This window comes from Corythoichthys intestinalis, chromosome 1, assembly GCF_030265065.1.
Source record: "Corythoichthys intestinalis isolate RoL2023-P3 chromosome 1, ASM3026506v1, whole genome shotgun sequence".
Taxonomy (NCBI): Eukaryota; Metazoa; Chordata; class Actinopteri; order Syngnathiformes; family Syngnathidae; genus Corythoichthys; species Corythoichthys intestinalis.
Genome location: NC_080395.1, coordinates 34,877,993 through 34,905,328, shown reverse-complemented (window position 1 = coordinate 34,905,328; position 27,336 = coordinate 34,877,993). Strand labels below are relative to the sequence as shown.

The following is a 27,336-nucleotide window of genomic DNA, read 5'->3' as shown; positions in this document are numbered from 1 at the left end:
ATGTTTCTACTCCAGACTCAGTCCACTGTTTCTGCAGGTCCCCCAAGGTTTGGAATCGGCCCTTCGCCACAATCTTTCTCGGGGTGCGGTCGCCTCTTCTAGTTGTGCAGCGTTTCCTGCCACACTTTTTCCTTCCCACTGACTTTCCACTGAGGTGCCTTGATCCAGCACTCTGGGAACAGCCTATTTGCTCAGAAATTTCAGGGTCTTAGCCTGTTGCTTGAGGGTGTCAACGATGGCCTTCTGGACAGCAGTCAGGTCGGCAGCCATGCCCATGATTGCGGTTTTGAGTAATGAACCAGGCTGGGAGTTTTTAAAAGCCTCAGGAATCTTTCGCAGGGGTTTTGATTTAATTCGTTGATTCAGATGATTAGGTTAGTAGCTTCTTTAGCATTTCATGAAAGGGTAATTTTTTGAGACAGGGATTTTTGGTTTTTCTTGACTTTTTTGCCAAAATCATCAAGATTAAAACAATAAAAGGCTTGCACTACTTCATTTGTGTAATTAAAATATATGAAAGTAATTTTTATCAGTACATTACAGAAAATAATGAACTTTATAATATGCAAATTTTTTTGAGAAGGACCAGTATATGGCCTGACCACAACAAGTTAAACACAAAATACAATTATTCCAAGTAGTTCAATTAAAATGTGATAAGTGTAAATTATCATTTCATTTTGCATACTCCATAGCTAAAAGAAATTAAAAAAGTCAAGAATTTAGACTGATTTTGAATGCAGGAACTAGCAATCTAAAAACAAGGTTCCTACAATTTACATTCATTGAAATTTAGGACTTTTAAGAATACTTGGGAAACAATTTAATGCCAATTCCAGGGAAAATTCTAACCCCCCAAAAAGAACATTTCTCAGACAAGATCGCAAGCAGTGCAGTGCAATTTAACTAATTAAGACCTTGTGGGAAACCTGTGAAGTGTTTTAATGTCTTTAATATACAGTACATGTTTGTGCTATTTTCGTTAATGATGCAGATAAAGCTAATGTTTCGTTTAACATTTTTTTCATGCTTAAATGACAACACGCTAAAGACCCGTCTTGGATGACTAACGTAATGAGAGGGGCCAAGTTATTGAGTGCTTTGTATGTGAGATGGATGATTCTGAACTGTGTCCTGTGTGAAATGGGAAGCCAGTGCAATTTTGGGAGAACGGGGGTAATGTGATTCCTATAGGGCAGGTGTTAGGAACCTATGGCTTGCGAGCCAGATCTGGCTTGCAGACAAATCTTTATTTTTAAAAAAAAAAAAAATGTTTTTTTCGTTATACTCCTTTGCGCATTGCGCAAAACTGCGACTGTCACCGGTAATGTGCTGCTGTTGGGCAGTAATGAGCAGGTTTGACTTTTGCGGTGTATGTTAAGTTTTTAAATGATACCTAGGTTGCGGGAAGGTTCTCAATACCGGACAATTCTGTTTTTCAAGGGACGGTTGACAATCCTTCATGCAAGTGACAACATTTTGCCATGTCCATCTAACCCTGACACATCCTTATTTGTGTACTTTCGCTGACACCTAGTGGTGGGCATTCCATATAACACTGTCATCAAAATTCTTAAACAGTCTTATTCAAAACTGCAACAAACAGTTGCTAATATGGCGATGGAGACTCGAAAGGAGAACATGCCTTGGACATGGAATGGCAAAGATAATAGAACAGTGCTTTGTGTTCTCAAATCTGGAGCAATATCTTGGCTTTTAAAACAAAAAAAGTACACTATGTAAACACAGGTCGCATATGCAGGCAGCGACGTTTCAACTTAATAACTGGAAATTTGCGTTTTTTTTTTTTTTTTTTTTTTTAACCCAAAAATCACACATTAAACGAATTGCAAATCTTCACTTTGGAGTTTTAAAAAAAACTTTGTTTTTAATGCCCAAAATGTGCATTTTCATTTGGATGGCAAAACTGTAGAAAAAGTTCTTTTAGCGAAATAAATACCCTGCTACGTGTGGAGACGGCCTAAGACAAAAATTAAAAGGGCTGCTAAATGTATATAAGCATGGTTGTTTGTTTGTGGAAGCCCTTTTAATTTTTGTCTTCGTTTTTCGTGTCTTGCCCCGGTGATACACCAGGCGCGTCAGCAGAGCCGTTGCCAATGCGTCAGCGCACTGCTGACACTGGCTCCCAATTCCCACAAGATGCGTTTTACAAGCAGAGCGTCTGTGGAGCAGCTCGATTGGTTCGCTCGAGGATTGCATGATCGCGCGATAATAGCGGGTATTTCAAGATAACAAATACAACCATTTGCCTTTCAGACCCCGCGTGTTGATCAGCTTTCTAAAAAAGTAGAAAAAAATAAGTCCTGTGCTAAAGAGAAAAACAATTGCAATGAAAAAGATTTTAACATGTATTTTACAAATGAAATGCCTCAATGATTCATTTTTTTCTTATGAAAGGTTTTAAAAAGCTTTATCGATTAATTTTCTCAAATTAAAGCGCCATGCAGGAATTGATAAAATTAATTGCATATTACTTGGCTGGATCCAGCGTATTTTTGCACGAGTGACTTCCGGTCTGCCCGATTCTACCTAGTTCAATTGACGCAGGAGGATCACGTTTTCTTTTCTTTTCTTTTTTTTTTTTTTAAACCTGTCCTGTTCAGCTGTTTGACACAGAGAATGGAAGTCTAAGTGCGCGGGTTGTCTGAACAGTTTTAATGTTTCACATTGAGAGTCTGATATACTCCCATTGTGATCATTCAAAATACCTTTTTATTATGACAAAGCAGCGAACAGGAAGGGATTATGGGGGGGACAGAAGAAATGCAACACATACACAAACAACAAGAAATACATAGAACATCTAGACTAATTATTAATATGCTGGTGCCATCGTCAGCGAGATGTATTTCCGGTTTACACCATGTGGGGGCCTATTGGCCAGTGAGAGAGGGGGACGGGGGTGGGGGTGTCTATACGCTAAGTGATTGAAAGAGGTAGAGTGTACAGAAATCAGTTCTGTGATCTAGAACCCAGTAATCATGTGAATCTCTTATGAATGTAAGCCCGTTGGCGACCAACCCTACGCCGCCCCATCGCCAGTCCCGGCACCAGGGCCCCCAACCCGAGCATGCCCAACCGCATCCACCAGCACGCGAGCCCCACCGGACGCGCGGGAGCCAACCCAGGGGCACGGCCCCCACCCAGCTGGGACTGTTGAGTTTGATAAAATATTATGTTTCTTTTGGCAATGCCATTGTATTTCTGGATTTTAAAAAAATATATATTTAAAGGGGTATTGCCCAAAACGTTTCTGAAACGTGCGTTTCTTTGTGTACAGGGTGACCCAAAAAAAAGTTTACACTCAGTTGACTGCTTGTTTAAAAGCCATTGAAACATATCTAAATAGGTTGTCATGGTTAAGTGATACATTAAGGTCACTCAATGCAGCTGGTAATCTCTCGTCTCTACAATTCCTGTGCTTCTGCTGAAAATGAAGAAAACTTTTGCTGTACCTGAATTGCTGCGTGCCGGTCTGACACCTACTGAGACTGCAGCAAATCTGAGAATATCCAGATGTGCAGTCTACAAAGTTAAAAAGAAGCTGAAAGATACTGGAACAGCCTCATGAAAACCTGAGTCTGGAAGCGACGATCTGTGCGGACCAAAAAGTTGATTGACCAGGTGATATGTGGCCACCCCAGAGTCCAGATCTCAATCCCCTGGATTATAGCATATGGACAACTGTGGAGGACAGTGCCTGTAAGAAGCCACAAACTTCTGTGGCAGCCTGGGAGAGGTCCATTGTTAGATCTTGGGAAAAGATGACAGCATCCTACATAAAGAAGACCTGTCAAGCGTTCCGCAGGCGCCTGGAGGCTGTTGTGACACTTAAGGGAGGACACATTGAAAAATAGAGTGTACTGTACATGTTCTTTACAATAATGTATGATTTGTGATTCAATTCTAATTCTAAGCTGAATAAACATGGCATTTAAGTTGTATTATGGCAGTGTAAACTTTTTTTTGGGGTCACCCTGTACTGTCCCACTGCAAGCTAGCATTGTATGTCATCCAATAAAACTCAAGGTTTGGTCTTTTCTTGTTTTAATATGAAGTAATTTAATTCTTGGGATGTTTTAGTCTCCCAAGACACGTTTTTACCTTGTGAAAGTTTGGTCGTCATCATCATAAAAAAATTGTTGGCCGAAAAAATGTTATCTGCATCGTGGACGAAAACACCAATGCATAGTTTTTTTCTCAATTACTGGAATAAATATCTTTTTATACAGTCTTCTGATTTATTGATAGGTACCTAAATCGTGGAATGAACTTTACAAATGATTCTTTTATCTACTTTATACTGTAAAGTAGGGCTGTCCCAAACGACTAATTTTCTCCCGATTAGTCAGCAGACTATTTTCACGATTAGTCAACTAATCTTATAATTTTTTTAAAAAAATTATTTATTTATTTATTTTTTTACTAATTTAGCAATGAAATTTTTGTTGACGCTTATCAATTCACAAAAACATTTTGGAACACTTAAATTCTTTATTGAAGTACAAATAAACAGATAAATAACAATAATAAATCACAAATAAACAATGACTTCAAATGCTGATAGAATTAACTTGTGCAAAAGAATGGAATGTTAACAGATTCAGAACACTGACTTCTCCTTTCCAACATGATTCAAAACAATTCTTAAAAAAATACCTAGCATTAATATCATAGTCTACTGTAGTACTATATATAATAGTATTGTAATAATTATTCATTGCCAATCAGACTTTTAATAAAGTGTGTCGTTTTAAAGGTATTCTTAGTGAAGAATCTGAAGTATGTGGGATTAACTCCAGAAATCGTTATTTATATGACGAACATGACATGCTTTTATTTTGAAATGCTCACCGGAAGTACGTTCGCTAAACCGCTAATTTAAGCTTTACACTCCGCAAAAAAGCACTTTTTGTGATTGCATGTGGTGTCAGTAATAGATTTTTTTCCTTTTGCAAATGCTGTTAACCAGCGATTTTTCATGTTTGAAGTGTCACCTTTTAACTGCAAGTTTTGGAGAAAGCTGCCTGTTTTATAGCCGGCTAAAGTAGGTCGTCTTTTTCCCTCATTCACCTCAATGTAGCAATGCTAACGTATATAGTGTTTGATATAGATGTGTTTTCTTATTTTGTATGTCTGAACTTTAATTCTACAGCATGTTGATGAGAGAAAAGAACTGGAGTCTCAGATGCCATCTGCCCGCACGCACAAATGGACGCACGCACGCACGCGCAGCGATAAAACGCAGCCGTGAAAATGACCGCCCTCATTTTTATTTACCATGCGATATATGGACTCATTGCATATCGCGACAGGCTTAGCAACTTTAATAATACATGTCATTAGTTAGTTATATGGACTTACAATCTCCTGTCGTTATCATTCACAGCCGACGTGCAGCCAAGCTTGGCATTGAAGAGACAGAACACAACAGTGTACTCTCCTTTGTTTCTTTAACAATAAATCAATGTTTTGGACTCTCTGGTGCGCTTTTTTTTTTTGGCTTTGTGTCGCTTTCCCCGCTTGCATACCAAGCGTCCGACATTCTGAACTTTCCACGCATATATATTTTTTAACCCTTCATTAACCGTCGACGGGATGTTGTGCAGGTCGACGGATGTACGTCATCAATGACGTCGACTATGTCGACTAGTCGGGACAGCTCTACTGTAAAGTACAGCAGGGGTTAATCCAGACTTGATGTGATTTATATAAATATGGTATTATATACATTATATATTTATATTTATTAAGAACTAAAATCTAGGTAGGGATGTCCCGATCGCATATTTTTGCACCCGAGTCAGAGTCACTTGATCCTGAGAATCTGTCGATACAGAGTCCTGATCCGATACCGAAAAAAAAGGTATTATTTATAACAAAAGTTCCAAACATGACAGTACTGTAATGTTTACAGTACTACCTCTTTCGCTTTTTCTGGGAGTGTTGCGGAGTATAAAACGTATACATTCTTGTTCCTTTTAGCAATGCCATTTTATTTCTGGATTATTTTGTTCCTTTTTAGCCCTTAAAAAAATCATTTTTATATAAAATAAATAAATGTAAACCCAATCCTTTTCACCCGATCCTCTGAAAAATTGCCCGATTGGCCCGATTTTCGATCACGTGATCGGATCAGAGACGTCCCTAATTTTAGATACTTTTAAACAAAAACACTTACCCTCTTCCTCTGGCCTGAAAATGAGGTCCTGTCAGAAGATACTGAAAATACACACACACACACACACAAACACATCCAAAATCAATAGGGCAGAATAATGTGGCAATGACTTTTTTTTTTTTTTTACCTGTTGAAACATTCTCTTCTTCATCAGTCCAAGAAACCGTGGTCTCTTTGGCATTGTTAAAGAGAGTCTTCCTGTTAACAAAAAACACTATGCTAAATTAGAAGCAAGGAGGTGTGTGCCAAAGAAATGGTTCTCTGCTGAAAACTACCAACCATTTGGAGATTTGCTTCTTAGGAGTGGAACTCTTTGGAGCGGCGCAATTTTGAGGGGAACGAACTTGAGCATCCATAGATGGTGATGTGTCCAGTGCCCTATCCGTAACCAAGACTCCATCTTTACTCCTCGAAAACCTGCAACAACAGAATTCCAACTACATTAGTACTTTGAGAGGGGAAAAAAATCTGCTGAAGCAGCCAAATTCAAAGCACGGTAGCATCACCATTCCCATTACATATGAAATAAGTTATCACTAAATTCCTTTTCTGACCTCTTGAGCCCAAAATTTAATCAGCTCCGTTTCATGAAATCCTACATGTGATAACAACCTTTTTCAATTCTGAGTTATCACAAAATTACTTTTTAGACCTCTTTATCCCCAAAATTTAAAAACCTCTTCTATTTCATAATACAAAAATATTCCTGTAAATTGGATAATCCCTTTATCTGTTCTTGAAATATCGTGAAATTCCTTTTCTGATTTCTGTGACCTTTGACCTCGTTACCCTATATTTAATCACCTCTTCCATTTCATATTATAAACATACACGTTAAGTTTGAAAATCCCTTTATTTGTTCTTGTGTAATCACAATAAACTCTTCCATTTTATATGACACACACATCCTGCAAGTTTAATAATCCCTTTATTTAATCTTGAGTTATCCTGAAAAACATAAAAACTCTGTGAACATTGATCTCATTACCTCAAAATGTAATCCCAACTTTCGTCCCCTTTCATAAACATCCTACAAGTTTGATAATACTCCCTTTATAGGTTTTTTAGTTATGTTGAACAAACATAAAAATAAACTAGGGATGTCCCGATCTGATCTCGTAAAATCGGGCCGATCGCACCATTTTTTGGAGGATCGGGATAGGGTGAAAATGATCGTCTTTATTAAAGATGCACCGATACCGATACTGGTATCGGTAGGGGGCGCCGATCCAGCCCGAAATGGTGGTATCGGTGAGTACCAACAAAGACGGCGCCGATACCATTTACCGGTCCAATATTATAACATTTGACCGCAGCCTTTTTTTTTTCCTCCTGGCGCTCACTACACTCTGTCTCTGTGTTGTGTGATGACACGTGAACATCAAGCAGCTATCGCTATTGGCCTGCTCCAGACCAATGAGAGCGGGCTAATAGCCACTCCTAACCAATCACAAGGCAGCTTTTTCATATGGAGGAAACACAAACCAGGAGTAATGGCGGCGGTCGGGAAGTATTTCAAAATAGAAATCCCGTCGATTAAAATCAATGACTGCATGCAAGATTTGCGGCCTGAAAGTTTCGAGATGTGGAGTTAAATTGGCCAATTTCAATACCTCGAACCTGATAAAACATTTGAAGACGAAATGTGAACGAACACAACGAGTTTGAGCGTGCAAGAGGAGGAGTGGTATCCAGAAGAAAGGCGCTGGACCGGAGCAACAATCTCTGGTCAGTTCACTACGTCTACTTTTCAAATACCTTTGAGATCACCCGTGCTTAAATGCTGCGCTGATGAGATTGGATTCAGGTGCGACGTCAGGAAAGCCCCCATGACCAGACCAGCAACAAGACACAATCTAACCAGCAGCAGAATGTGCCAATAATATCATGAAAGTTGCACTGTTTGGCCTTTGAGAGGTTTAAAAAGGTTTATTCAGTTCATTCTGAGTTTATTATTATGAATTTATTTTTACTTTCTTACTGTTGGGCTAGCATTATACATGTTTTATTAATTTCATAAATGTAGCACTATTTTGGCCTTTGAGAGCCAAAGGTTTATTCAACTATTGTCTTCTAGGGTTTAGTAGACTATTCACTTTGTGCTGGTCTTTTTCCTATTTTGCAAAGGTAAGCTACAGCCTGACTAAGCCTTGATAGCAATGATTTCACATCCAATTATGTAGCTCTTTGGGAAAAAAAGAAGAAGAAAAAAAAAAGTTTATATATATAAACGGGGTGGTATCGGTATCGGCCGATACTGCACAGCCAGGTATCGGTATCAGGGCCAAAAAATTGGTATCGGTGCAACACTAGTGTTTATAATTGAAAAAATATATTTATGTTTTTCTGTTTCATGTTCGTACAGCCTCTCACCCTCCCTACTCCTGCTTTTCTTGCTCACTAGAGCAGCTGGCTTGGTACTTAAAGTTAAGGATGATGGACAGGTTTTTAGTTTCTTGGTCACCAGCAATGTTCCCGCTAAGATGTGAGCGCGCGCAATTGCGCACTGCTTGCACATGCTCAGCGTACAAGAAAATCTATGCAGTGCACAAAATAAAATTAAACATGAACTTATTATAACGTCAATAAAACTACTGTCTGTCAGCGTTCGTTACGGCAATGCGACGCGCCTATTGGTGCGTTCGATACGGCAACGCAACATTCCTATTGGTGCATTCGATACGACAACACCATGCTGCCATTGGTGGAGAAAAGTTAACTTGACTCCCGTGCTGATTTACTAAAACATTCCGCAACATTCAGCTGCCAATCTTTGCAAGTGCTACAGTAATAATTATTAACTAATTTTAAGAACTGATATAAACTAGTTAATTAGACCAACAATTTGCAACATTCTGCAACGTAACTCAATGAGCGACAGGTGTCTAGCCAATAATATGATACAGTTCACTTCACTTGTGCAATGCAGCCAATCGTAGCATTGACAGTGTTGTGCATAAGTGCCCTGCCCATACGGCCCATGCAAGTTAGCAAGCCAACAACAGCGCAGCGGAGTCAGGAGACGCAATAACGAAAGAAACGAGCAGTAATACTACACTCATCAAGCCAATGTAAAAAAGAAATAATGTTCTTTAAAGTGCGTACGACAGGATAAAAAAAGTCAAATACCATTATTATGTGAATTATATTTTTAGACGATTCGACCATATACAACAATTTGGCAAAGCGCAGATGACGATAAATTTGTGTTTTAATCCGCAGTCTAGCCACGCCTACCATTATTAGGGCTCTAGCGTCCCCAACAGGTGGATGACGTCAGCGGGAGAACGGTTTCATCTGATTTAGTATGTAGCCCATTCAGGGGGAATTATTCATAACGGGGAAAACGCGACAAAGAGAGCCTCAAAATGTCTTTTTTTTCAGTCTCTCAACTCCAATTTTTTTAAAGGATATTCTTTTCATCGAAGTATTTTTCCCAATTGCATGACAAATAACAATCTTGTGCTGAATGGAATAGGAAATAATAAAAATGCATTTATTTAGTACGACATGGCAAAATTACTCCATAATGGTCAAAACTATTGACTTCACCTTTACTGTTGCACCTCCCGAACGCTATATTATACAGCCTTAGTTAGCCGTGGTGACATTTCCCGTCACAGCGCCCTCTTTCTCAACTTGAGACCGGAGCCAGAAGTCACTCATTTTCATGGCGCGGGATTCAAAAAACTAAATAAATATAGCGATCGCTTCCACACACATTCAAGCGGTCCATTTCATTCAGGAGCATAAAATACAGCGGAAAATATGAAAACAACATGCTTTTTGCTGTCGTAGGCACTTTAAAATGGAATGGCTGTCAGAAGATGTGAAAACAGAAGAACAAGCGGTGGAACTGAGTGAGACTTTTTTTCAGTTTTTTTTTTAATTGTCCTGTATACACTGTACATTTATAACATAATGTGATAATTCTTATTAATTCTAGTCAAATATTTTTCTCCATCTTGTTTTGAATGTTAAAGACTAACTGATTAATGCGTCAGATTATTCCACTCACTTTAAGTAAGTATTACTATTTGTTCTTATAAAGTCCATTCGTCTAAGATGGTCATGTTTTACCTAAATTAAGAAAATATGCTTTTAAATAATGTTTTGAATAATATTCTTGAATTTAACATTTCTGACCTTTCAAAGCTTTTTAAAGATTAAATATACTAATATATTGCTTAAAATAAGCCTTTTAAGCTTGTTTTCAGCTAGCTATTTTTCTTATTTCAAGAAATCTGAGTAAAATTTACTTGAAGCACTGGCAGATAATATCACTTATTTCTAGATTTACACTGAAAACAAGGGAATTTTATTAATTTGAGGGAGGTGAATAGGAATCTTGAGTGTCCTTATTGTCTCAACAGTTTTCTGCCACACCAGTGATATCAGTCATGCGGTGCGTTCAGGTACAGCACACATCCGCCACAATAGAACCCGATTCGTTACGTTATTAAAGGAATTATTATTATTGTATTAAAATTCCGAATTTTATTTATAATGTATTTGATTTGCTATGTGTATTTGCCATTTGTAATAATACCTGTGGTATTTAATAAGGATTTAGTGTAGAATTAAATGACGTATTCTTATGGGAAAATCCTGCTCGACATACAATCATTGCAACTTACAAACAAGGTCCTGGAACGAATTAACTCCGTATGTAGAGGTACCACTGTATATATATTGTTTTACTTTTTAAGGGCTGTAAAGTGACAAAATAATTCAGAAATATAATGGCATTGTCCAAAGATACAAAAATATATACGTTTTATACTCCGCAACACTCCCGGAAAAAGCGGAAGAGGAAGCACTGTAAAAAGTACAGTACTGTAACATGTTTGGAACTTTTGTTCAAACACAAAACAAACACAACATTTTTTTCCCCCGGTATCGGATCGGGACTATCGGCATATTGGCAAAATCAGGTGACTCGGGTTGAAAAATATGTGATCGGGACATCCCTGAAAATAAACCTCTAAGACCTTCGATCTCATTACCCCAACATTTAATTACTTCTTTTATTTCATATCAAAACCTATCCTGCAAGTATGGTGATCCTTTTATTCACTCTTGAGTTATCTTGAACACACATACACTGCTGGCCAAAAGTATTGGAACCCCTGCAATTCTGTCAGATAATGCTCAGTTTCTCCCAGAAAATGATTGCAATTACAAATGCTTTAGTAGTAATATCTGCATTTATTTTGTTTGTAATGAAAAAACACAAAAGAGAATGGAAAAAAAATAATATCATTTTACACAAAATTCCAAAGATGGGCAGACAAAAGTATTGGCACCCTTTGAAAAATCTCGTGATGCTTCTCTAATTTGTGTAATAAACAGCACCTGTTACATACCTGTGGTACATAACAAGTGGTGAGTATAACTCAATCACACTTGCTGCCAGTTAAAATAGATTAAAGTTGACTCAACCTCTGCCCTTTGTCCTTGTGTGTACCTCATTGAGCATGGAGAAGAAAGAAGACCAAGGACTTGAGAAGCAAAATTGTGAGGAAGCATGGGCAATCTCAAGGCTTCAAGTCCATCTCCAAAGACCTGAATGTTCCTGTATCTACCGTGCGCAGTGTCATCAATAAGTGTAAAGCCCATGGCACTGTGGCTAACCTCCCTAGATATAGACGGAAAAGAAAAATTGACGAGAGATTTCAACGAAAGATTGTGCTGATGGCGGATAAAGAACCTCGACGAACATCCAAACAAGTTCAAGCTGTCCTGCAATCCGAGGGTACAACAGTGTCAACCCGTACTATCAGTCAGCATCTGAATAAAAAGGGACTCTATGGTAGGATACCCAGGAAGACCCCACTTCTGACCCAGAGACATAAAAAAAGCCAGGCTGGAGTTTGCCAAAACCTACCTGAGAAAACCAAAAACGTTTTAGAAGAATGCATCCTTCAAATCTCAAAGACCTGGAGCAGTTGGCCAAAGAAGAATGGTCTAAAATTCCATCAGAGCATTGTAAGAAACTCATTGATGGAGACCGGAAGCGGTTGTTCGCAATTATTTTGACCAAAGTTTGTGCTACCAAGTATTAGGCTGAGGGTGCCAATACTTATGTCCGGCCCATTTTTGAAGTTTTGTGTAAAATGATAATAATTTAAATTTTTTTTGGTTATTCTTTTCCGTTTTTGTCATTGCAAGAAAAATTAATGAACCTATTACTACCAAAGCATTTGTAATTGCAATCATTTTCTGGGATGAATTGAGCATTATGTGACAGAATTGCAGGGGTGCCAATACTTTTGGCCAGCAGAATACACTGAAACAGCCAGACAGACATACGGAACTGAATACATAACCTCCACTTCTTTAGATTTCACCTTCTGGCAGAGGTAATAAAGCCTCACATTATGAAAGACTAATCAAGAGCAAAATTTGCACTTACTGGTTGGAAGCTCTGTTGGAACGCTGTTCTTCCGGAGTTTCATTGTTAACTGGAGAACTCGGAATAACATGGGCACTGTCTGATGATTCTTCGGATTCACTGCCGATTCTGCATGCCAACCAACGGAAAACAGACAAAAATATGTAATGAGGAATACATATGAAATGAAACTATACCGTAAGAAGCCTTTGCACTTACCCATTTGGCAAAGCCTCCTTATGAGGTGTTCTTAGAGAGACTTCATTGATTGCTGGTGAGCTACAGGATTGTTCCTCATGTTGCGGAGGAGGAGTTGTCTCAACATCATCAGGGGAAGATCTAGAAGCCATAAAATGTTGAAAAAAGATCCTTTCACTAATTTACTCCAACATAATAATTGCAGGATACAATAAATTATGAATATTGCCATGATCAGGGATGGACATTTAAAATGCAATTTAGTATCTGAAGACTTTATTTAGAAACCTTTGGAGTTTACTTTCAAATTCTGTATTTTCTATGACATAGTATAAAACAAGGGTGACAGCCAGCCCTCCCAGTTTAAATCAATTTTATACCCATAGCTGTCGATGGCAGTGAATTAGTTAATACCATAATATACCTTTTCCTGATACTGAGCGGAATTTTAAGATTCATCTTCACATGCTAGAGTAAACTATTGTGTTTTTCTTTGAAGGTGACACGACACCAAAATTGATTGATCTTTTTTTCAAGTTTCTGTTTCCACTTTAATTGACCGGTTGCATTCGTCATTTCAAATCTTCATTTCTAATGGCCATTTCCAGTAGGAGCAAGCCACGCTGAGCAAACTGATATACCTTTTCTGTGTGGCTAATTGAATTCTCCTCAGCTGGGGTGCTTCAGTGTCAGTGTGAGGGGTTTCACAAGTTCCATTTTGTAACTCCTCCGCTCTGACTGTAGTCTCCACCTCCTGGGACAAACCCAATGAGCTCTCCTGGCTGTCCGGATCCATCACCATCTTGGCCATTTTGTTACTTTTCCGTTTCCTCACCGAGGCTCTCATATCTTCCCTGGCTCTGTTTTGTGGTGAACGGTTCTTGGAATGAGGTTTGTTTGGTAGGGGTTTGGTAGGAGTGGGCGGGACATACTGATTGGAGCTTTCAGAGTTTTCCTCAAAAAGCTCTTCGGTTTCTGAGTTTTCATCTGTATCCTCTGTCTCAAGAAATGAGACAGTGATTTCTTTTTTAACTTCTTCCTCTAGTTCAGAGAACGGTATTGTGATGCGATCAGCTACTGCCAAAGCCTGGTAGGCTATCTTCAGTCTCTTTTTTGGAATAATTGGATCGTCACTAAAAAATTGCAGAAGAATTTGGTGTCAGTAAATACTTGGGACATTGAAATCTGTATGCAAGAGAGGATGTTACGTAAATGCAGCGGTAACATTCTAATTACAGTAAATATAAATTCATTCATCTACTTTACCGCTTATTTTCACAAGATACGCGAGGGTGCTGGAGCCCATCCCAGCTTACTATGAACAGGAGGCGGGGTACACCCTGAACTGTTTGCCAGCCAAACGCAGTACAGTAAGTATTTATATATACAAATAGGTTCTAGAGTTAGGAATAGAAATCAACAAAATTGAAATCGACCAGAACATTATGGTTGGACACCAATTTGTTCTGGCTTTGCACAGGTGTCCGCTGATAACTGTTTTTAAGGTACACCTGCTAAAATACTACATAAGAGAAGAACTTACAGTGGTCACAGAAATAGCTTTAAATTAGGGATGTGCTTGATCTGATCACGTGATCGGAAATCGGGCCGATAGCAACATTTTTCAGGGGATTGGAATCAGATGAAAAAAATCGGGTTTTTAATTTAAAAGATATATATTTGTTTTTTTTTCTGCTTCATGCTAGTACAGCCTCTCTCCCTCCTGCTGCTTTTTTTGGTCAGCTGTGCAGCTGGAGTTTACTAGTTAAACATTGATTAACAGGTTTGTACCTTTGATCTTGCCAGAGAAGCTTGGTAGCTCTACCACCAAAGGCATAAATCTGTCAATCATCGTTTAGCTTGTTACACATTCGCGACAATGGGCTGTGGAAACTCATTGTGTAAGTGAGAGGCTGTTCTCGGTACTGTGAGCAGATTTGAGTGAAAAAGCATTTTTCTACGTTGTTCTTGTTTGAAAAAAAAAAAAAATTTTTTTTCCAATATCGAATCGGGACACGGTACCAGCATATTCTCAAAACAAGGTGACTCGGATGCGAAAAATGTGACCGGGACACCCCTATTTTAAATATGTATTTATAGAAATATTTATGAAAAAGAACCAGTGCAAATCTGACCTTGCTTTTGAATTGCCAACAGAATAATTTTAAAAGTCTAACTCATAAAGGCCCCGACAAGAAATAAGCCACCGTTAACTTATGATTTTGTGAAATGATTGCAATCAAACAGTTTTTGTAACTTTCAGACTTCTGCCAACTTTTGCCAATTAAGGATATATTTCATAATGATACCTATAAATGTAAGAGCTATAAAACTAAGGTTATCATACCATCAGAAACTGATTCTGTCCTATACCCACTCTTTCGACATTATTGCTTTCTAGTTTCCGCCGTGGCGGCACGATGGCAAAGTGGTGACCACACCCGCATAACATTTCTGAGATCAAGGGTTCAATCAATACTACATAATCTGAGCTCTACATACTACATTGATCTGCGATCAAGGGTATAATCCCGGGCTTCGTCCTTCCTGTGTGGAGTTTGCAAGTTCTCCCAGTGCTTGCATGGGTTTTCTCCGGGTACTCTGGTTTCCCCCCACATCCACAAAAACATGCATGGTAGGTTGATCGAACAAAACTAAACTGTCCCTAGGTCTGAGTGTATGCGCGAATGGTTGTCAGTCTCCTTCTGCCCTGCAATTGGCTGGCAACCCTGCCTACGTACTGCCCATAGTTAGCTTGGATTGGCTCAAGCACCCCTGTGACCCTCGTGAGGATACAGTGCTGTAACGGCTTGGAAAATGAATTAATGAATGAGTTTCTACAACACTCAAATGATCTATAAACCTACCATATGAGCGGCTGAGCGTGTCCTTGTGCATTAAGCGGATTGGAGGGGTAACATTCCTCCGTATCATCGCTGGTCATGCTCTCTTTGCGTCGTCTTTTGATTCGATTGATTACGTTTTTTGCAGTCTGGTACATGGATAGAAATCAAACTAATTAAATAATTGATTAAATAACTATATTTTATCACTGGGAAAAAAAAAAAAAAAAAAAGAAAAAAAAAGAAAAAAAAAAAAAAGAAAAAAGAAATTGATTCTTTTTGATCAACACACAGGTGGGCATGCAATGTAAACATACAACAACAACAAAAAAAAGATTATTTGCTGTAAGAACTACATCATGCTCCAGAGCTTTTGCAGACCAAATACAAAATGACAATAATGTGCTTAAATGTGTTTCAATGCTTCTTACACAACACATAACAGATCCTATGTCATACCTCATGAAGAAGGGGATCAGAGCATGGACAAAATTTCACGCAAAAGGCAGAAATCTCCTCCTTCAACTGTTTGAAGTTTATTTCCTCAATAACTTTATGATTATTGGTCCTCCTATTGATGAGATCCATGTATATTTCTTTCTAGGGGGCAAAACACAATTTTTTTCCCCTTATGTTGCCATGTGTTAAAAAGAGTGTCATTGCTATAGCATAGTTAGTGGTTATCTTCTAATTCATGAAATACAAAAGAGAAATAAGCGCTAGTACAAACATGTCGCTGTTTGAAAAGGGGACTCTACTCACCTTGGCAGTCATTGCTTTGGGAAAATTACATAGGGCCTCTTCTGCTTTGCTAAACATATTGTCCTTAATGAAAAGCTTCACAATCTGAAGATGGGGAAAAAACATATTCTTAATGAAAAGCTTCACAATCTGAAGATGGGGAAAAAACATTCTTAATGAAAAGCTTCACAATCTGAAGATGGGGAAAAAACACATTCTAAGGTTTGGGCAACCTGGGACAGTATACAGTAGGGATTAGAGGAGGTAATCTTTGGGCACCTAACGATTTGATTACGATTCAGAGGCTCCGATTCGATGATAAATCGATTATTGATGCACCCCCAGCCCCCGCTTTTAATGTTTTGTACATAAGTTCCAAAATTGTTCAAAAATCCTCTCAGGCTAAACCAAACTACTATTTCAGTATCAAGTTAACTCTTAAGTCGCAGGACGCGCCCGCGCTTCCTCACGCATGTAGTCTTTGATGCCCCCTCACGTTTTAATTACGTCACGTTTGAAAGTGTGGAAGTTGAGGTTTACTCTCGTTTTTATTTTAAGTCAATCGACCAAGTAAAACGTGAGATGCCGCCATTTAAGTTCATTCATTCATTCATTTTCCATGCCGATTTTTCCTCACGAGGGTCGCGGAGGTGCTGGAGCCTATCCCAGTTAACTACGAGCAGTAGGCAGGGTACATTTAAGTTTTATAGTTTTATTGTCCTCTCAAATAAACATTAAAATGCTGCATGGATCATTTGTTTATGTCCATATTTCCATCATTTCTTGTCCTTTTTCAAAACCGAAGGCGCCATATATCCAAGGAGCCCTTCTGACATCACAATGGAAGCAGACAATGCGACTATTATAAATATACTGCCGAGCCTGATCGAGGATTCACCGAACCAGAGGGAGGAAGAGAGAGTAGCAAATGTCGATCAACTTTGTGACGGAGGGGGGAGATTATACAGGTTGCGAGCGGCGATAGACTTTGTGAATGAATCGAAAACTAAATTTAGCGCAAGCATTTGGGCTTTTTCATCAACTCCAGGAAGAGGATGGACAAATTCGTCATCGTCTTCTTCGGATGAGCCGCGAGTGAAGAGAGTGATGGATTTGAACACGTGGGTGACGCCAACGACGAGTAAAGGTAAGACAACTTGCTGTACTTTTGATGCCGTAACAAAAAAAAAATCTTTTGAAGCTGTTACTTTTGATGCTATACAACTGTATGTGTGTTTGTATATGTAATAATAAAATGTGCACATTAGATCACAGTCATTTGTGTAGTATGTTGTATCTCTTGTATCAGTGGGGCAAATAAGTATTTAGTCAACCACCAATTGTGCAAGTTCTCCTACTTGAAAAGATTAGAGAGGCCTGTAATTGTCAACATGAGTAAACCTCAACAATTAGAGACAGAATGTGGAAATAAAAGAAAATCACATTGTTTGATTTTTAAAGAACTTATTTCCAAATTAGAGTGGAAAATAAGTTTTTGGTCACCTACAAACAAGCAAGATTTCTGGCTGTCAAAGAGGTCTAACTTCTTCTAACGAGGTCTAACGAGAATCCACTCGTTAACTGTATTAATTGCGCCTGTTTTAACTCATTATCTGTATAAAAGACACCTGTCCCCAACTTTTAGTCAGTCACACTCCAAACTCCACTATGGCCAAGACCAAAGAGCTGTCGAAGGACACCAGAGACAAAATTGTAGACCTCCAGGCTGGGAAGACTGAATCTGCAATAGGTAAAATGCTTGGTGTAAAGAAATCAACTGTGGGAGCAATTATTAGAAAATGGAAGACATACAAGACCACTGATAATCTCCCTCGATCTGGAGCTCCATGCAATATCTCACCCCGTGGCGTTAAATTGATTACAAGAACGGTGAGCAAAAATCCCATAACCACACGGGAGGACCAAGTGAATGACCTACATAGAGCTGGGACCAGGGGTCGCGTTAACCGAATATTTTCCGTCGTTGACCTTTTTTTTTTTTTAAAACGGTGACGGAAAAAACTGAAGTCCATCTGTCATTTTGACAGGTTGCAATTCACACCCCAGACCACAGGGTGGCGAGTGAGCATATTAATTAGCTATTGTCTCTCTTGATGCATGACATCATTGGCCTTACTCGGAAAAATGGCAAGGCAACTGAGTGTCCGAAGTTTCTTCAAAAAGCCCCAAAACGACGATGGTGTTGATAAAAGAGGTGAAAAAAGAGGGACTGCACAAGCGGGCACGCAATTCACTGCGTTCAGGCCACAGCAGGTGAACTGTTAATTTCATTGTTCGATATGTAGCCTACCTACTGGGGCCACAGTCAGCTGTTTTTGTCACTGCGGAGAAAAAGTTACATATTTATCTGCTTGATGTTTGATGGCACGGTGTGGATTCTCTGTTAAGCTTGTTCGGACAGAATATTAATTTAAAATGAATGAAAACTAAATACTATTGAATATGTTGAAGCGGTATGCAATGTTAAGAGTCTTGTTAGCTCGAATTGCTGTGTCCAGCCGCTGTAGCTATGCTGCTCTCTGTGAACTCTCTATTCAAGCCGGAACGCGCGCGGCTCTTAAGTGTCTCTGTCACGTGACTGTGTCGTAGCCGGTAACGCGCTCGGCCAAATGGACACACAAGTACGGAAAGTGAATTATGCTAAACAAAGGGTCACCACAATGTCATTATTATCATTTTAAAAATTTAAGTGACGGGTAAAAATAGATTATGACCGGATTTTTATGACCCTGTCAGTCAAAATGACAGACAACGAAAAAGTGTAGCGCAACCTCTGGCTGGGACATCAGTAACAAAGGCTACTATCAGTAACACGATGCGCCGCCAGGGACTCAAATCCTGCACTGCCAGAAGTGTCCCCCTGCTGAAGCCAGTACACGTCGAGGCCCATCTGCGGTTCGCTAGAGAGCATTTGGATGATCCAGAAGAGGACTGGGAGAATGTGTTATGGTCAGATGAAACCAAAATAGAACTTTTTGGTAGAAACGCAGGTTCTCGTGTTTAGAGGAGAAAGAATACTGAATTGCATCCGAAGAACACCATACCCATTGTGAAGCATGGGGGTGGAAACATCACGCTTTGGGGCTTTTTTTCTGCAAAGGGACCAGGACGACTGCCATGTATCGAAAAGGTTTTGAGTGAAAATCTCCTTCCATCAGCAAGGGCATTGAAGATGAGACGTGGCTGGGTCATTCAGCATGACAAAGATCCCAAATACACAGCCAGGGCAACAAAGGAGTGGCTTCGTAAGAAGCATTTCAAGGTCCTGGAGTGGCCTAGCCATTATCCAGATCTCAACCCCATAGAAAATCTGTGGCGGGAGTTGAAAGTCCGTGTTCCCCAACGACAGCCCCAAAACATCACTGTTCTAGAGGAGATCTGCATGGAGGAATGGGCCAAAATACCAGCAACAGTGTGTGAAAAGCTTGTGAAGAGTTATAGAAAACGTTTGGCCTCCGTTATTGCCAACAAAGAGTACATAACAAAGTATTGAGATGAACTTTTGGTATTGACCAAATACTTATTTTCCACCATGATTTGCAAATAAATTCTTTAAAAATCAAACAATGTGATTTTCTGTTTTTTTCCCCCACATTCTGTCTCTCATGGTTGAGGTTTACCCATGTTGACAATTACAGGCCTCTCTAATATTTTCAAGTGGGAGAACTTGCACAATTAGTGGTTGACTAAATACTTATTTGCCCCACTGTATATTGCAATGCTAATTTTTTCCAATATCGTTCAGACCTAATTTATATCTATATTCCCCCCCCCCCCCCCTTTTTAAGTGCTAAAAAGTAACAAAATAATCCAGAAATACAATGGCATTGCCAAAAAATACAAAAATAAAACACTCCAGGAAATAGCAGAAGTACTGTAAAAAGTACAGTGCTGTAACACGTTTGGAATTTTTGTTAGAATAACAAACAAAAAAACCCTTATCGGTATCGGATCGGGACTATATCGGCAGATTCTCAAAATCAGGTGACTCGATGCAAAAATACACGATCGGTACATCTCTAGTCTACACATATAAAGTATCTGCATGTATATAAATTTAAAAGTTTGTCATATACACATACCATCTCCTTGACAGAGTTGCACACTTTTTTCAAATCCTCTTGTGGAATATTACTTCCTTCATACATACTTTCCAGCTGCTGAAGGGCTGATTCCAAAGGGGATATTGGGTCATTGTTTTCAAATGTCATATCTGTAATGACAAATAGAAATAATTATAATAGACTTGTGTCACAATCTAAGCAAGGTAAATACACATCGAACGTTAACCTTTCTACTTCCAAAGTCTCAACAAAAAAATATTTTGAGATTCGTGTTGTTCTTATGAATGCACAATGATCATCTTAATTCATTCAAAATAAAATATTTAAAAATATCTTTTTTAAGTTGAGAAAACACAACAGCAATTTTGGTGTTTTCTGACATGTAAGGGACGAAAACATGAATTCAATCGGACTCAATTCACGTTTCAGCCTTCTGCAATGTCAATTTCAAACAATACTGTTTTTAAAAAAGGGACATAAATTAAAGGTTTTTTTTCTATCAATTTAATAGTTAAGAGGTCGATTATTGGCGAAATTTGACGTATATTGGTATCTACCTTTTTTAAAAAAATCTGACTGGCCGATAAGGAAAAATCAGTTTAAAACTGGGTTATTTTGGCTCAGATGCAGCCATGCCTTTCTCACCTGCATTCCGTCTCCTAGACTAGTATTCAACCCTTCCTCTGATTGGTTAAATGGTAATGGTAAATGCACTTACACTAGTATTGCACCTTTCCACCTTTTATGGCCTTCAACGCACTTTACACTTTATCCTCATCTACAGCGAGGAACAGAAGTATTTGCACCCCTTGTGATTTTGCAAGTTCACCCACTTAGAAAATAGGTAGAGGTCTGAAATGTTAATCATAGATGATTTTTTCTTCATAGAGACACTCTAAAAAAAATCCAGAAATCACAATAGAAAAAAATAACGTATTTGTAATTTGCTAGTGTTCATAAGTATTTATACCCCTGAGAATCAGCAATAATTATGACACTCAAAGAGTTGTCATTCTACCTTAAAAAAGTCCACCTTTACCCCATGAGTAACCACCCATCCACCACCTGTTTGAGCTCATTTTTGTTACTTGCGCACCCAACAGTCAGTTATAATCAAACTGCTACCAAGGGCAAAACCAGAGAGCTTTCGAAAGACACCAAAGAAAAAAACGTTGAGCTCCACAAAGCTGGAAAAGGCTATGGAACAATTGGAAAGCAGCTTGGTGAGAATAAATTAACAGTTGCAACAATTGTTAGAAAATGGAAAAGGCTAAACATGACTGATAATCTGACTCAGACTGGGGCTCCATGTAAAATCTCTCCACGTGGGGCTTCACTCATGATGAGAAAAGTGAGGGCTCAGCCTAGAACAACACAGCAGGATCTGGTCAATGACCTGAAGAGAGCTGGATGCAGTTTCAAAGGTCACTGTCAGTAGTACACTACGGTGCAATGATTTAAAATCATGCATTGTTCAGAAGGTTCCCCTGTTGAAGCCAGTACATGTGAAGGCCAATCTCTGGATGGCGCTGAAACTTCCTGTTTCTCAACGACAGCCCCAAAACCTGACAGATCTAGAGAAGATTTGTGTGGGGGAGTGTTTCCGAATGTGAAAACCTGGTGAAGAACTACAGAAAGCGTCTGGCCTCTGTAATTTCAAACAAAGGCTTCTGCTCGAAATATAAGCACTGATTTTCTCAGGGGTACAAATGCTCTTGAACCCCAGGAAACTACAAATAATTTATTGAAAAATCATACAATGTAAATTCCAGACTTTTTTTTTAGAATATGTCTCTGTAAGTGGAAATACATCTATGATTGAAATTTCAGACCGCTATTGATTTTCTAATTGTTCCTTCTGGTGACGCAGCACCAGGAGCAAAGTTGGGTTCAGCATCTTGCTCAAGGATACTTAGACAAAAGACATCAGGGCGGAGATCGAACCCACAACCTCTGGGTTGGGTAACGACTACTCTACCCCTGAACCACGCCACCCCCTATTATTAGCTATTATTTTGTATTTGTGTGATTCAATATACATCCTTTAGGCATTTCAATGAAGTTCAGTGTTTGCATTATTCAATTTTTTATATAAATTTTTACACTTTTACTGCAAATGAATATTGGTTCCAAAAAGTGGTTGTCGGTCCTTCGAACTACTAATACCCCATATCGGTCGATCTCTAATAATAATAATAAAGCACTTCACAGAATAATTGATAAATCAACACAGAATAATTGATAATTCGATCATTGAAGTCATAGTTATATCATTTGAGGTGAATGAGTAGTAGGGGTGGGTTCATATCACCACCAAAAATACACCGGTAAAATCAGCGGCCTTATGATATGTTATGTACTGAAGGAGGACAAAAGGGTAAAATAAGAATCATTGGCCTACAAATAATAGATCGCAGTCTCACCAAGTCTTTCGCCCTCGTTTACCCGGGAGAGTAACTGCATTACCAGAACCTTTTTATTAATCACTTCATTTTTTCCCACAGGACGAAGTAGGACACCTGAAGAACACAAAGTAATAATTAAAACTTTAATTACAACACATCTTTTTCAAACACTTGCATTGACAGAACAGAGAAGCATACCAAAGACAAAATATGAATCATTACGTCACTGAAAAGAGTTTAAGCGGGTCGCTACCCCAAAATGACACAGTGGATAGCAATTTCAGATAACCATGCAGAACTAATCCGTTTTTCTATGTTCTTTTACAAAAATAGAATACAGTGATCCCTCGTTTTTCGCGGTTGATGGGGACCAGAAGCCACCGTGATAAGTGAAAAACCGCGAAGCAGCCCCCTGCCCCAATTTTAGATTCAGATTCAGCATTCAGATTTAGCATGGGAAAGAGATACATATATGACGTTTTTTTTTCACTCCCCCCCCCCAAAGTATAATTCAAAAAATATATGCAAAAACATTATATATATATCCATATGGCGGAAAACACTCAGGTGACTTGAAGTTCCGCTCTGAGACCCCCAATTTGGCCAAATTTCAAAATTGTCCGATATGCATGTGTGATACATAGGGGTGTAACGGTACACAAAAATCTCGGTTCTGTATGTACCTCGGTTTTGAGGTCACGGTTCGGTTCATTTTCGGTACAGTAAAAAAACAAAATGCACAATATAAATGTGATAGTTGTTTATTACACACTTTTGTGCTTTCAACAGTAGGAACATTAGCCTATACAAAGCTAGAATTCTGCTCAGAAAGTAGCGGGTATTTAAAGATAATCCAACAACAATTTGCCTTTCTGACCCCGCATATTGGTCAGCTTTCTTTCTGAAAGAAAGAAGTAGTAGTCCTGTGCTAAAGAGAAAAGCAATCCCAATGACAAAGATTTTAACATGTATTTTACAAATGAAATGCCTCAATGAAACATTTTTCTTTCTTATGAACAGTTTTCAAAAGCTTTATTGGTGGATTTTCTCAAGTTCAAGCGCCACACAGAAATTAATAAATTTAATTGTGTCAGCAGGATGTGTGTATTATTATTTAATTACAGGTGTTTTAGCTCATTTCAATTCATTTTATTTAAATGGGCTATTATTTATTTATTTCATTATGTGTTTATATTTTACAAATGTGATGTAGTATTCATTTATATTGTATATTTTATGTTGCATAACTTTAGTTCCTATGTGAATATTAGTTACTACTTGTTTTGTTGTGGTAGGAGGGTTTTGTATTGAACACGGGGCCGTGTTGGTTATTATTATAGCAGAGAAGACAGCAGTAAATCAACAAAGACAAGCCAACTGTGCCCCGATCTACCACTCAAGAGATCTGATGGACTCAAAAAGTGGGTTACGAAAATCGAACGGATCCAACGTATTATTACACGAGTGACTTCCGGCCTGATCCTAGCTAGTAGTATTGACGCAGGAGGGCCGCATTTGCGTCAAATAATAAACTCTGCCGTTCTTTTCGCGTGTGTCACGTTGAGCCGCTTCTGGGACCCATCGACACGCGGCCGCACTACGACTGGTGTGCATTGGCTGATTGACTTTAACGCCCGCGTTTCACTGCGTTCTTGTGGCGGCCACGTTGTCGCGCCGTTGACGTTTCTGGACTGTCCTACCGTGTTGGTCCTCATTATAGTAGAGAAGACAGAGTAAATATAATCTACACAAAGAATTTGTAACCCGATCGATTTACAGCCTCGAAAAGTAAGGGTTATATTACGTTAGAAACTCGTTCGGTACGCGTCCGTTCCGAACAGACTACCACGTACCGAAACGGTTCATTGCTATTACATGTACCGTTACACCCTTAGTGATACATCATTGGAAAGTTTAAAATCTCCATTTTCTGGGGGAAGAAATTTTTTGAACAGGAGGGCATTTGGGGAAAAAAAAAAAAAAAAAAAAGTTTTTTAAACAGCAAAACCCTATCTGGAGGCGAGAGCATGCGAGAGCAGAATTACAGACGCCATGACTTAAACGAGATATTATTGCGTACTTACCTTGTTTCGATCCAAAAACTCCATGTAGCATGTATCACTGAGTGTCAAGACACAGTTGTGAATGCCCACAGCTGGATTTTTGGGGGGATTTTATAGGTGAAACATGGTAATATAACAACGGTCGCGATGCAGAAATCGCAGACATCAAGGAGTGGTTGAGATTTTCTTTTTCATATATTTACCCCTTTAATAATTTCTTTTTAGTTTTTCTTTGTTTGGATCGATGATTTATCATCTAACATATCGGAGAAAATGCGACAGTAACAAAAAAAAAATTCAATTAAGCGATAGTTATGAGGTAGATATCCGTGACTTTTTTACAGACGCCATTTTTTTCATTGTGATGTCATTTGTTTAAAAGTTTAAAATATACGAGTGAATGATTTTATAAAGTCGTTTTTTTTTTTTTTAAACAAAATATTAGACATCAATTAATGATTCTAAGCAACAAATGACAATTTGAATAATAAATATAATTCATTACCTTAGTTTTATGGCTGGGTTAAAACAAAAGCGGTTGAGCGATGTCTGTAAACGGGGGTTTTCAGGGTAAAACGGACAAATTAAAAATAGTTCGGGGGCTTCATGCGCCATTAATCTGCTATGGCAGCATATAGACATATTGTACTATCAAACACAACAGTTGTTTTGGCTTAAAATACAGCAGTTTCTTTTAAAGAGGAGTGCAAGAGCAGAAACTGCTTTTTCAGTATTGTCTGTGTTTTTCGTCATATTTATATATACATATTATATAAATGTTTTTTTAAGCACTTCAAATGTAATAATTATGATCAGTTTTAGACATGTTACTTTCCAACTAAATTATTTTTAAGCAAGAATAAAGTAGAAAAATGCTTGTCTTTATAAAATGCTTCATTGAGTGAGTCCACTCAAATCCGCTCAAGCTGCTCACTTACACACTTTGAGTTGTCACAGCAACTGTTTAGTTAAACGATGTCGCCCATCGCAAGATCAAACCTTAAGGTCTGTCAATCATCTTTATCTTTAATAAGCAACGCCAGTGCACTGCCTGACCAAGAAAAGTGGCAGGAGCGTGAGTGAGAGACTACATGATCGGATCGGGACAGCTCTATAAAATCGGACCATTTACAGTACAGTGAACACAAATCATCCATGAACGACAGAACTCCACCCCAAAAAATAAATATAAATAAACAATCGGTATGCCTGGTTTAATCAACATTTTTTCCTTGATTTAATACATTTATGACCACCACCAATAATTGCACACGTCAAAATATGTAATTTAAAAATAATAATAATAATGTATAAAATTAACTCCTTGTACGTAAATTCCGGCATCAAGGGATTAAGGAAAGACATTTGATCCAAAACTAGAAATTGTAATCTTAACTTCAATACCTTTGACGCAAATTGATAGAAGCTTGTCGGCACGACTCAAAATATGTAAACATTAGCAACACTACTAGACACAAGCCTGAACTGTTACGTTTACAAAAATAAACAAACAAATAAAAACTACTTAACGTCACCAAGTAAACTGCGAATGTATACTAATGACGTCAAAGCTAGTACACATTTTATTTCAACGAGAAACGTAACCCGTACCTTTCATCATTCCGTCTACATATTTTATTAATATTTATTATGATTGTTTTTACTTTGTACTTGAACTGTTTACGCTTTCGTATTTATATTGATGTATGCACTGGACAAGGGACCAATACCAAATGAAATTTTAATATTCTAATGCCAAAAAGTAGATAGCAATAAATTTGCTCTAGCAAGCTTTGGATGCCAAGCACTGAAACACTTTATATTAGCAGAGTTCATACTTACTGCTAATCAGGTCTCTCACGGCGCAAAAATCATTGTATTTGTCTTTTTCAAACAACTCCCACGCCAACGATGTCAAGTAATCCATCAACCAGCGGGTGACTAATGGCTCTGTTTCTTGATATTCAGCTTTATCCGCCATGTTAACTTTCAACCATAACGTTGGGAGGCGTGTTATGATTTCGGAGCCAACGCGGGAAAAGCCTCGGTCGAAAAAGAAAGTGTTGGTTTGCCAGCTAAAAACTGCTGTCTAAACGGGAAAGCCACAACAAGAATAAAAGACAACTCCTCCAATATACATGATGGTTCCTATTGCGTGACTTTTCGAGTTGACTCGTGACGGTAAAAAGTGCAAATAAAATAAAACACCACACAAGACGCTCGTCGAGCCAAAGTTAGCGGTTAAGGAATTGCAAAGTACTTCCGGAAGCATATTACATTTTTAGAACACTGAATTTTGTGGCGCGCCCTCCACTGGCGAGGAGGCAACAACACACGTCTGACTACTTATAAATGACCAATATATTTGAATTTAATTTATAAAATTCATCAATTGGTGTTATATT

General features: G+C 38.5%; 1 protein-coding gene across 1 annotated transcript in view; it reads right to left on the bottom strand.

Annotated features, from left to right (window-relative positions):
* terfa (telomeric repeat binding factor a) overlaps positions 1 to 27,182 on the bottom strand; it is a 29,065-nt gene extending 1,883 nt beyond the window's left edge. Inside the window, exons 1-12 of the mRNA XM_057851372.1 lie at positions 26,774 to 27,182; positions 22,887 to 22,982; positions 20,482 to 20,612; positions 16,400 to 16,483; positions 16,097 to 16,237; positions 15,662 to 15,786; positions 13,436 to 13,927; positions 12,816 to 12,935; positions 12,618 to 12,725; positions 6,482 to 6,619; positions 6,330 to 6,400; positions 6,203 to 6,243 (exon numbers count right to left, since the gene is read on the bottom strand). Coding sequence (XP_057707355.1) covers positions 6,203 to 6,243; positions 6,330 to 6,400; positions 6,482 to 6,619; positions 12,618 to 12,725; positions 12,816 to 12,935; positions 13,436 to 13,927; positions 15,662 to 15,786; positions 16,097 to 16,237; positions 16,400 to 16,483; positions 20,482 to 20,612; positions 22,887 to 22,982; positions 26,774 to 26,912 — 1,686 coding nt within the window. The 5' untranslated portion in view covers positions 26,913 to 27,182. The remainder of the gene's footprint in view (positions 1 to 6,202; positions 6,244 to 6,329; positions 6,401 to 6,481; positions 6,620 to 12,617; positions 12,726 to 12,815; positions 12,936 to 13,435; positions 13,928 to 15,661; positions 15,787 to 16,096; positions 16,238 to 16,399; positions 16,484 to 20,481; positions 20,613 to 22,886; positions 22,983 to 26,773) is intronic.
* Between the last annotated feature and the right edge of the window lie 154 nt (positions 27,183 to 27,336).